The sequence below is a fragment of the Papilio machaon genome, chromosome 14 (assembly GCF_912999745.1).
Source record: "Papilio machaon chromosome 14, ilPapMach1.1, whole genome shotgun sequence".
Lineage (NCBI taxonomy): Eukaryota > Metazoa > Arthropoda > Insecta > Lepidoptera > Papilionidae > Papilio > Papilio machaon.
The window spans coordinates 475130-488333 of NC_059999.1; the positions used below are offsets into that span (position 1 = coordinate 475130).

Below are 13204 nucleotides of genomic sequence, written 5' to 3' on the forward strand. Positions count from 1 at the left end.
TATATCGTGTAATGTGTAGATTAAACCGTATATAACCAATTTCCCGATGAAGCCTTAGCGAGGAGGTTTCGCTGCGATGCCTCGCGTGCCGCACGTAATTCCCGGGACGTAAGCTTTAAGCTCGCTTAGTCCTTTTAGCTTTGTAACAAACGCTTATTATCAACACACCTTTCTATTATTATACGAATTTAGTATCGCACTCAGAAACTAAACTATTATTGATTTTTAAATATTCACTTACTGTAACTCCTTTAGACCTAAAACTTTGTTGAAAACATATAGTCATCTCAGTTTTCTCAAAGTTTTGAGTTTTGAGATTTTCGTCTCAAAAACCCATGGTAAGTGTGAAAGTTAAACGTATAATTAGATATAGTTAATTTGAAAATGAAACAAAATGAAATAAACGGAAAAGATAAATCAATATTTTTCTTAATGAAGTTTCTAAGGCAGAAAAACTTCCGAAACAAAATATTTATACTTCTCATACTCACTTAAAAGACAGATAGCTTTTGTAAAGTTGTTTTGTATCTTGAATACTACATTTCTGCTTATATTTTAATTTAAATAAACTATCTACATTACTTCGTACACATTATTTAAGGTCATTTGAACAGAATTATCATATTTCAACAAATACCCGTCGGGTTTTCGCCGTCAACAGCGCGGACCCCGGAGAAATCAAATATGTGCGCGGACGTACGCTGTTGTATGGAACTGTTGTACTTACAGTACAAAAACTTTTTATATTACATTTTATAAATGAAAACCGGACGGTTGTCAGTTGAAATATTAATCTGAAATATTTGTTCAATCTGGATGTATTTAAGTTTCAAAACATCAAACCATAAATATTGTTAGCCATTTTTTGGCTTTTACAGAATGCAATTTTAAAGCCATAAATCGTTGAAAAGAAAGAAAAAAATTGTATTTCAATGTATCGTTCAGTTGTTTTTAAAAGACATTCAACTGTGTAATTGACGTCAAAAGACAGAGTTTTTTTTTTTTTTTTGAGATTGAAGTTACAATTTATGACGAAATTTTCCAAATATTTTAAAACTGTAGATCATTTGAAAACATTTCATCGGCATTTGAAGCGTTGGAACATAAACCTTAACTAGGGCACGCCTCTTCGTAAGTCTAAAGCATTAAATTGATGCAGCCACTCCAGGCTCTAGCCTATCAATTTAGACGAAATTAAATGGCCCCCAAATTTATATAGTGTTATTACTTAGAATATGGATTTAATCTCATACGATGCTTATAAGATTTATTAAACAAACAAGAATTTATATTAAGGAGTAATATAACGACTAGAATTTATATAGTCTTTATTAAATTCCAACTAACCTTAAATTCTAGCATTTTCGCTTGAAAAAAATTAAAACAACGATTTCCTAATGTCAAAAGTTTATTTTAAAATGCAATAGGATACATTTGGATGACTTTAAGCAAAGAGATATTGTTATATGTTTTTTTTTTAATTTGGTAAATGCAACAAAGAAATTTTCTGATTTTATCACCAGTTATTAAAATAAATATGACTATGATAATACATATTAATGTAGAATCAATAGTAATTTAATTTATTACGAATTTAAATTTACTTTTTTTTACAGAACAAAAATGTGGGAGAAACGAGCTAATAGTTTACAAAGAAAACTCATCAGGCACAGCTTTATAGGTCATTTGTTACAACTTTACTGCTCCAGCCCTTCGCTCACGAGCTACGAAATAAAACATGGATTTTTTTTAAAAAAAAGAACAAATCTTTATTTACAAAAATGTTCTACTAATATAGTGTAAGTACAGTAAAACGAATCTACATTTTTTACAAAAGATAAGATATTTCAAATGAATATAAAAATATATTAGATTTTTTTTGTAGAGATTGTGAGATTTTGTGAAATCCCACAATAAAATATTACACAAAAAAATTAATAAAAATTTTTTTGTTTTCCAATTAACATTCAAAAAAATGTAATTAACATATTTGGCATTATATCAAAATTCGTATAGTAATTTTGAAAATACAATAAAAAATCAGAACTCAACTAAAATATAACACAGCCTTTAGTTAGTAACGATATTTTTATCACATTATATTCAACTAAATTACTTCTAAAAATAATAATATAGAGGGTAATAACATTATAATTCCCCCCAATTAGGAAAGTATACTCCGTTCATTTCGCAGTTCTCTGTCAGTGTTGACCGCAAATAAATCAAGTCTAGTTTGTTACTTCACAAATTAGCTTCTGTATCTTAGCGTCCTGTCTTTTACTTAGACAATTTTCAAGTCTTGATTCACTAAATACTGTAAATGGAGACATGTAATTTTCTTTTACCATTAATTTCTGTTTAAGTCAGACGAAAAAAGCTTAAAATACAACTCATGAGTCAGAATATCAAATATCCTTGGGTACATGACTAATTGAACACTGAAAAAGCGACCAAGTAGTCAAAACATGTATCGGAGAAACAAGCAATGCATACGAAAATTTTTTTTCCTGTTAAACCATAAAATATTGTTGAGCGTCCATCTCTAAAATGGCCACAAGAGTCAAAGATAAATATAAAAAAAAATAGTGACCGCCAACTTTCGCTAGTCGAAAGTCACCTCGGGCAGAAAAAGAACAATTCTACTAACAACTAAATCAATTAACAATTATTATTTTTTAGCCGACTTCAAAAAGAAGGAGGTTATCAATTCGACTGTATTTTTTTTTATGTGTGTTACCGCGAAACTCCGCCCCTGGTGGTCCGATTTTGATGAAAAATATTTTAATCGAAAGGAAGTGCTTGCAGGTGGGTCCCATTTTTTTTTTTTTTAAATGACTAGAAGACTAGTAGATTTTGAATATAGCTTCAAAATTTGTTGCGAACATTAGGGACATTTTTGCTTTCAGCGCTTACGTAGGCTAAACTATAGGACCTACATAAAAATGATGTATGGCGAATTGAAGCTCTTTAAATGTGCTAAATAAAAGTCCGCGATAGCATATATCTATCTTTTATAGTTTTCTCACAATAACCATTTTTTTCTTCAGAAACATCAATTAAATTCATGCCCTATTTCTGACGCTATTATTCGAGTTCAGTAGTAACCCTTATGTAACTAAACATGTTCATTATCAAGAGAATTTAATGTAGATTATATTTGCAATTGAAACTATATCATTCTGTCTAATAGTTTAGGAGATATCGTAAGAATAAAATTACGCGGAAACGAAAAATGCTACACGAAATGCACAATTTTGCTTTCTGGGCTTACGTAGGTCACACTATATGACTTACATAAAAATGATGTATGGAGTAATTATAGATCCTTAAATTTGCTAAATAAAAGTCTTCGGTGGCATATATCTATCATCTATGGATGTCTCACAAAAACCATGTTATTGTGAACAAACTTCGATTAAAATGCACACGAAAAACAGCGTCGTAAGCTTACGGCGCTATTATATTATATTCGATATGAATCCTTAGCCAAATAAATATGTTTTATGGCTAGAGTATTAAATGCAGATTACATTAGCCTTTAAACTATGTAATTCTGATCAATAGTTTGGGAGATATTAAATAATTAAAAACTACGCGTGTTCAGGCGTAAAAACGCGAAAGTTGTTAACGTACAGTTTTTGTTCTAAAGACACTAGATGGCGCTGTACGATATAAATTCACGCAAGCGTTTGATTTAATTGTTTATACGTGCTTGCGGCTAATCCTAATTAAACGACTATTACACCCGACCTTTTTTGTATAATTTCGGGGCTTTTTTGGGTTCTTGTACATGGTCCTTCGAGCCGGATATTGGCATCTTGGACGTTGGCAGTATACATGTACAGTTCCACGCACCTTGGGTGCTTACTTGAGCAAGTGGTCACGTCGATATTGCCACATAAAACATAGCTGGCACGGATTTGATTCGTGTGTGTTCTGAAGAAGACGTCAGTGAGTGTCACAGTCCGGGCAGCAGTTAGTGCGGAGAGACCGCACTAACACCACCAAAGCAGTTCAACTCTAGCAGCGGGGGGAGCACCTCCTCATCCGCCTTTTCCTGCGACGGGACATCAGTGAAGTGTCATAGTGTGAGTGTGTGTGTTACGATGCAAACTGTAAGTACTTTATATATTTTAATTGAGAAGTGAACAATTTGAACCTTATTGCTTAGAAGAACTTTACTTAGTTTATTTAGATAAGAATAGTTAATGCATGCAAAAATATTACAAGTGTAGATTAGGACTTAGAATAATTTAAGAAAAAGTGTTCAGACGGGGAATCCATGCCCGATTTTATAGCGAATTGTTGTCTTAAAGACTTAGAAAAATTTCACTGAATACCGGACTTAGATTATTTTACAGAATAGGGGACTTAGAAAATTTTTGTAATTTGGACTTAGTAAAATTTAATATCGAATCCCTTACACTTGTAGTATTTCGAATAATTAATACACTTGTAAAACTTTTGCATTCAACTTTGGACTGGTGTTTTCTACTTACCTTGTATCTTATTAATTGATTTGATCGTTTTATTTTATTGTTTGTTTTTTTATTTGTTGCGTGTTTAGTATCAGTGTCTTGTGTTAAAGTATCCTTCTTATTTATAATTTTAAATATGGATCGTTTGCTTAAGTATCAGGAGGATATTAAAAACAGAATAATTAAAAACAAAATAAATTTTGGCAAACAGTCAAAGGACAAGATAACATTGTCAAATGTCGAAACGCGTTTGGATAATTTGGAGGAGTGTTGGACATCGTTTAAGGAGGGTCATCAGAGGATGATTTTTGAATCGGAAGGCACAGAGTTTGAATCCTCTGATTATTATAAATCAGATCGCTTCGATGAAGTTGAGGAGATTTATATTGAATTTAAATCGAAATTAAAAGGAGCCTTGGTGAAATTGCGGGCGACTGCGCCGATAACGCAATCTTCAAATAGCGAATCCAAAGGTCCCTGTGTACGCCTACCGAAGATAGACATCCCAACTTTTTCCGGCAAGTATGTGGAGTGGACTAGTTTTAGAGACCTGTTTGTGTCTCTCGTTCACAATAACCCAAGTTTAGACGATGTACAACGACTCCATTATCTTAAGAGCCATTTGCAAGGAGAAGCTGAGCAATTGTTACGACATATACCCATCACGGCCGATAATTATACTACCTGTTGGGCCCAATTGGAGAGTAGATATAACAATAAAAAGTTTTTGGCCAATTGTATTTTAAAAAGATTCATGAACCAAAGGAACATCACCGTGGAGTCTTCAAGTGCCGTTAAAGAATTACTTGACACAACGAACGAATGTTTACATGCACTTGAAAACTTAGGGGTTGACGTTGGTTCATGGGACATACTTGTTATTTATATTGTCAGCCAAAAACTTGATCCAGAGTCACGGAAATTGTGGGAAAATTTAATTAACGATTGTTCAAATAAATTACCAGAACTGAGTCAATTTAAAACTTTCTTAGAAAATAGGTTTAGGGCATTAGAATGCCTAGGTTCAAATAATGTAAATAAGCAAGGTAACACTAAGCCAAAAAATGCTACGGCATTACATGTAACCACCACTCATAATATCAGTTGTGTTTTTTGTACTGATAAAGGACACAAGTTATGTAATTGTAAAAAGTTTGCCCAGGAAGATGTAGAAAATCGACGTAAGTTTGTCCAAACCAGTAGGCTGTGTTTTAATTGTTTGAGCGCAGGCCACTCCATGTATACCTGCCGGCAATCTACAAGGTGTCATCTTTGTCGAAGAAGACATCATACGCTTCTTCACCCTAAAAGTACCCCGAAAACTGATGATAGTAATCCAGGTCAGTCCATTAGTAGCGATGTTGTTGCGTCAGAAGCAGCTTCATCTTCAGCGGGTGAGTCCACACGAGCTATGACGTGTTTCGCCAAGGCTAGTACACACGTACTCTTGGCCACGGCCTTGATTGATGTAGAGGCGAGAACTGGATCTTTGATTTGTTTAAGATCCCTGTTAGACCAGGGGTCTCAGGCTTCGTTCATTACGGAGTCCGCGGTCCAGTTATTGGGATTAAAAAGACATCCCATCAAAACTGTAATCTCAGGTCTGGGCGGTGACCCCCAAGCGTCATTGGCCTGTAAGTTCATGGTTACCATGAAAATTCAGTCCCGTCACGACCCCAGTTTTGTCATCTCTGTCAAGGCGTATGTTATGAACAAAGTGACGTCTCTCTTGCCTGATAGGAAGATTGTCGTCCCGATGTTGCCTTCATTATCTTGTGAGGTTTTAGCTGACCCTTCGTTTGGCACACCCAACAAAATCGATGTTCTGTTAGGTGCCGAAGTCTACAGCCAAATTCTGTTGCAAGGGTTGATTAGGGGTCCGCCGGGCTACCCTCTTGCACAGAATACTAGATTTGGTTGGATCCTTTCTGGTGAAGTTGAAGAAGGAGGCAGCCAATCGGAAACATGTCACAACGTTATTGTTAGCTTGCACTCAGCTCATTCAAACGAGAGTGAGCTCTTACGGAAGTTCTGGGAGTTGGAGTCCGACCATTATGATGTTGAGAAAACATATCTGACGGAAGAAGAGCAGTTGTGTGAAAGATTGTTCACGGAAACGACGCGTAGAGACGAATCTGGTCGTTACGTGGTTAGGTTGCCCTTTCGCACACCGGATCCAAAATGCAAATATGGTGACTCGAAACAAATTGCCCAGAAAAGGTTTCTTATTTTAGAAAAGCGGTTTTTACGAGACCCTGAGATGAAGAAAGAATATGTCAAGGTCATCAATGAATACTTGGACCTTGGCCACATGGAGAAGGTCGATGATAAAGAAACGACTGATGCGGTGTATTTACCACATCACGCAGTAGTGCGAAATGACAAGCTTACCACCAAGGTGAGAGTTGTTTTCGATGCATCATGTCCGGGAACAAATGGAGCGTCGTTGAATCAGGATCTTTTGGTCGGTCCAGCTCTCCAACCAGAGTTGCGTCACATCCTGATGAATTGGCGTCAGTTTCCAATATGCCTCGTTGCAGACATCGTTAAGATGTACAGACAAGTCAAGGTGTCTGAGACGGATGTTGATTTTCAACGAATCATATGGCGCGAAAATCCAGAAGACGAGTTGCAGCATTTCCGTCTACTCCGTGTGACCTTCGGCACATCATCGGCACCATACTTAGCAGTGAAATCTTTGCAGCAGATTGCACACGATGAGGGAACTGATTTTCCTCTAGCATCGAATCGTGTATTGAAGGACTTCTATGTCGACGATTTAATGACAGGATGCCAGAACGTTGGAGAAGGTATTCAAATCTATCACGAAATGAAGGAGTTACTTGGTCGTGGAGGCTTCGAGCTTCAGCGATGGTCCACCAATAGTTCCGAATTGTCAGATCACATACAGGAAGACCACAGACAAGCAACCGGAGAACACCTGGAACTTAAAACAGACGCCGTTAGCAAAATTTTAGGACTTACCTGGAATAGGAGGTCCGACGAATTCGAATACACCGTGAATCTTCCTCCTTTAGAAACACCTGTAACTAAACGCAGAGTTATTTCGGATATCGCGAAATTGTTTGACCCACTCGGATGGATAGCTCCAGCCATAATAACGGCCAAGGTATTGATACAAAAACTATGGTTGTCGGGCATCGAGTGGGATCAGGAACTACCCTCACCATTGTTGAAGGACTGGCTTGAGTATAGAGAAGAATTGAAGCAACTTACCCACTTCCGTCTCCCTCGTTGGATTCATGCAGCCAGTGATGACTGCGTGGTAGAGCTGCATGGCTTCGCCGATGCATCCAATGTTGCGTATGCAGCCGTAGTGTATACTCGCATTATCGATAGAGACGGGTCCATTCATGTCAACCTTATCACATCTAAGACTAAAGTGGCACCCGTCAAGCAGGTGTCAATTCCGAGACTCGAGCTTTGCGGAGCAGTATTGCTCGCCAAGCTGTTAAAGGAAGTATCCACAGTTCTCGGAATATCCAAGCAAAACATCCATGCTTGGACTGACTCCTCGGTAGTATTGGCTTGGCTCAGGAGCCACCCTAGTCGTTGGAAAACTTTCATAGCAAATAGAGTGTCGGAAGTGCTCACCGTCTTGGATGGAAGTCAGTGGTCTCACGTATCGACGAAGCAGAATCCTGCCGACTGCGCGTCCAGAGGCGTAAAACCATCGGAATGCGCCAATAATCAGATATGGAAGCAGGGTCCGACATTCCTGAAAAGGAAAAACATCGAATATAAAAAAGAGATTATGGATACTACAGTCGAAGAGAGAAAGTTAAAATGTCACACCGCTACAAGCACCACAGAAGAGAGTAGCATACTTACCAAGTATTCGTCGTTAATGCGACTTACCAGAGTCGTAGCTTACTGTAGAAGGTTTTTGTCTCCAAAATCAACGGGTACTTTGAAAGCAGAGGAACTGGGACAAGCTTTGAAAACCTGCATTAAAATGTGTCAACGGCATTATTTCCAGGAAGAGATGGATAATCTAAAGAAGCATGGCAAGGTGAACAAAAAAAGTAGACTTACCTCGTTGAATCCGTTTCTTGATTCCGAAGACATCTTGAGAGTCGGTGGTCGTTTGCAGATGGCTGCACTGGAAAATGACATGAAGCATCCCATATTGATTCCTCATGGCTCGCATTTAACAAGTTTATTAATAGACGATGCACATCGGAAAACGTTGCATGGTGGCCCACAATTGATGGCCAACTATCTCAGATCCAAATATTGGATCATCAATGCAAAAGGTCTTATTCGACAGCACGTCTGGAAGTGCGTAGTTTGTGTTCGTCATTCCGCAAAGTGTAGACAGCAAATGATGGGCCAATTACCAGAGGCGAGAGTTACCCCTAGTCGTCCTTTTCTACGTAGTGGAGTGGACTATGCTGGTCCCATTAATATTCGTCCTACCAAGGGTCGTGGATATCACTCCACAAAGGGCTATATATGCTTGTTTGTCTGCATGGCTACAAAGGCCGTCCACCTTGAAGTCGTTAGCGACATGACTACTCAAGGCTTTTTAGCAGCATTTAAACGCTTTGTAGCCAGGCGAGGACATGTCGCAGAGATCTGGAGCGACAACGGTACCACTTTTGTTGGTAGCGCGAAGGAGTTGAAGATTTTGTTCAACGCAGAAACGTCTGCCATGGCACGTGAAATCGCCGAGTGGTGTGCCACAAATAGTACAGAGTGGCACTTCATCCCTCCACATTCTCCGAATTTTGGAGGATTGTGGGAGGCAGGAGTGAAGTCCACCAAACACCATCTCCGTAGAATAATGGGCAACAGTACATTAACGTTTGAAGAAATCACCACATTACTGGCGCAGATCGAAGCCTGTTTAAATTCAAGACCTATGTCACAGCTACCAACATATCCGGACGATCCCTTTCCTTTGACCCCTGGTCATTTTTTGGTAGGGGGACCACTAGTGGTTGTCCCTGATAGAGATTATAAGGACTTCAATATCACCTCACTTAAAAGATGGCAACTTACGCAGCGCATGCTGCAAGAATTTTGGCGTAAATGGTCTGACGAATATCTCGCTCAGTTGCAGCATCGCTATAAATGGAAGGACCAGGTCGCGGAACCTAAAATAGGCGATGTTGTACTTCTTCGTGAAGTTGATCTCCCACCGGCCAAGTGGCTTTTTGGAGTCATTACTGAAAAGCATACTGGTTTGGACAACCTTACGAGGGTTGTCAGTGTGCGATGCAAGGGCAGCATAATAAAGCGACCATTGTCCAAGTTAGTTGTGTTACCGGTCTCTTAGAGATTAGAATTTAATTAAGTGTATATACAGTCCACTAGCATAATTGCTATCATTGTAAAATAGTTATAAGTAATTTTATATGTGTTTCTTACTTTTTGTTTAATTTTGATTCGCGTTACATTATGTAATAACGCCATATAGTTGTCTTACCATACAATTTTTTGTCATTTAGTGATTAGTTAAACTTTCTGTAATTTCTTGTTTATCCTAGCATGGTGGGCGGACAGTTGCTGTTGACGGTTTGATTATTGTGCTCTCAGTCAAGGAGCTTGTGCAACTGCCGCCAAGTTTGTAATATTACTCAAATTTGTATTTGTTTGTGATGGACATTCTGTCCATGGTGGGCGGTATGTTCAGGCGTAAAAACGCGAAAGTTGTTAACGTACAGTTTTTGTTCTAAAGACACTAGATGGCGCTGTACGATATAAATTCACGCAAGCGTTTGATTTAATTGTTTATACGTGCTTGCGGCTAATCCTAATTAAACGACTATTACACCCGACCTTTTTTGTATCATTTCGGGGCTTTTTTGGGTTCTTGTACAACGCGCATTCGAAAAATGCTAGTGCGGCGCGCGGCTGGACAAAATTAAAGGCACGCTACGATGTATTAGTTCGGTAATTTTCAATTTGTATACCGATTTTGATAATTATTTCATTGTTTAAAGGATAAGTGGTTATCTGCTGCATTCTAAATTAGTTTTTGAATTGAAGTACACACATATCAAATAGGAAAGTCCTTTTCTTTATTTGTCTTATTTATGTCTTTATATATATTAAGGAAATTTGTAATTGAACTTCAAATTCACTAAAAATTGTGAAATAAAACAAAAATTTTAAGAAAAAAAAATAGCCGACTTCAAAAAAAACAATCGCAAACAAAATGCACTCAAAAGTAACCTAAAAAAACCAATTTCAAACAAAATGCACTCAAAAGTAACCTAAAAAAACCAATTTTAAACAAAATGCACTCAAAAGTAACATAAAAATAAATTCAAACAAAATGCACTAAAAAGAAACAAAATAATGTCATGAAAACTCTCTAAACTCTAGTAGTTAGTAGTAGGGGCTCAGTTTTCCGCAACTCCACGACAAGCGCGTATTTTGGGTGTCTCTAAACTCTAAAGAAAGTTCTCTTCTTTCTTGTAACATGTCTATATTGTATAATTATTGTTATTTTGGAGTCGGTTTCGGCCTAAGTAGGGACATAAACGTAAGTATGTCTAATACATCTCAAATATAAAATGTCACCTATTTACTTCGGCCGACACCGACTGCGAAATAACAATAATTATAATTATACAATATAGACATGTTACAAGAAAGAAGAGAACTTTCTTTAGAGTTTAGAGGGTTTTTGAAAGAGAGAAGAAAGAAAGAAAGAAGTTTTCATGACATTATTTTGTTTCTTTTTAGTGTATTTTGTTTGAGATTGTTTTTTATGGTACTTTTGAATGCATTTTGTTTGAATTTATTTTTATGTTACTTTTGAGTGCATTTTGTTTGAAATTGGTTTTTTTAGGTTACTTTTGAGTGCATTTTGTTTGAAATTGGTTTTTTTAGGTTACTTTTGAGTGCATTTTGTTTGCGATTGTTTTTTTTACTAGTATTAAAAATGCGAAAGTTTATATGGATGGATATTTGCTAAAAGGTATCTCCAGAATAGCTATCGGAACTTCGCTGAAATTTCCCATAGATGTAGAACATTGTCTGGAAGAACACAATGAGTACTAATTAAGCTTTCCTTTAATCCACACAGACGGTGTTGCGGGCGACGGCTAGTCGTCCATATCTTATCTATATATATAAAAGAAAGTCGTGTTAGTTACACTATTTATAACTCAAGAACGGCTGAATCGATTTGTCTGAAAATTGGTGGGCAGGTAGCTTAGAACCAGGAAACGGACATAGGATAATTTTTACCCCGTTTTCTATTTTTTATTCCGCGCGGACGGAGTCGCGGGTAAAAGCTAGTATACAATATAAAAGGACTTCCATCGAACGATTTATACACTTATATTACTAAAGAGTCACTTGTAACATCTAAAATAAATTATTAAGCTTAAAATGATTTAACGCGCACTATTAAATCCAGCTTCAATTTTAATTAAAACATACATTCATAAACGACGCGTCGATACGTCATCGTGAACAATCAATTAACCTTGTATACAATTTGTCAAATACTATGGGAATGTATTTAATGCTTCCAAGTACTAAGGTGAGATTTGACTGCAATGAGATTTGTATTGAAATTTATTATTATCTCTATTCTATCAAAGATAATGAAAGAGGTGGCATTATATACCTATGTACAAGGCGGTGAAGTTCTTGAGTATGATAATGTGTAATGCAATATACTGTCACAAAATTTAAGGTTCCTTAATAATCTAATGATTCAATAATGGAAAAAGTTAATTAATACATTAAATATAATACATAAAAACTAAAATATGTCATTAAAAGGTGTCCCTTTAGGCAAGGTTCCGAAGATTCTGGCAGCGTTCCCCCTTTGAATGGCTAGACTAATTCTTTGTCCAAGGTAGCTGCCAGCTCTTCGGTCTCCTGTGATGTCGACTAACCTTTTTTGCTGTTTCCTTAAAAAGCCTTCTAGCGCTAGGACGCCACGGACCAAGGGTCTTGACACCGAATGGGACAAATTCATATTCGGAGCCTAGACCCCTGTATTTGTTAGCTTTAGCTTTTTCAGCCGTTTCACAAGCCGCACCAGCTCTGTTGTTGGTTCCATGAAGATGGGATGGGACCAGCATGTTTGAACAGGTGTTACTATATTTGAAATATACTCTCATATAAGTTTAAACTTCTATTGTAAAGTTGTTCAAACGTACTCCTATATTTTTAACTTAGATATTATTATTTATTATAATCATTGTAAATTATAAAATAATTCAAAACCAACGCATTTGCTTCGATTGAAGCGCAACAACAAACGCAGCTAAATATAGGACGCAGCGCAATTAAACTTTACCGAACGACATCGAAACTTCGTCTATACGACAAATACTATCCTACACTATAATCAAACCAATCGATAACGTATTAACTAAAGCTTATAAACTAAAATACCTCGAAATCTGTAGTCTCCAAGAGCTGTAGAGTAAATTTCCGTGATTTTCTTATTTATAAAATTCTCTTGTCACAATATTAGTTACCATAACCGTCCGAAACAGCTAGACCGATTTTTATGAAATGTTACATGCATATTCAGTAGGTCTGAGAATTGGCTACTAACTATTTTTCATAATCCCTAAGAGATAAGGATTGTAAATTTGGCACAGATGTAGAACAAAGTCTGAAAGAACAGATAAGTTACTTATTGATTTTTTTTAACTCTCGGACGGAGTCGCGGGCTACAGCTAGTATAAATGTATGTATTTATCTAAAACGTACAGAAACATCGAATA

The 13204-nt window shown here is 36.8% G+C and overlaps 1 protein-coding gene across 1 annotated transcript; it reads left to right on the forward strand.

Annotated features, from left to right (window-relative positions):
- The first annotated feature begins 5232 nt into the window (after positions 1-5232).
- Positions 5233-9780, forward strand: LOC106711347. The gene has a single exon (XM_014503650.2). It carries the CDS (start codon positions 5233-5235, stop codon positions 9778-9780), a length of 4548 nt encoding a protein of 1515 aa, XP_014359136.2.
- Positions 9781-13204: the final 3424 nt, after the last annotated feature.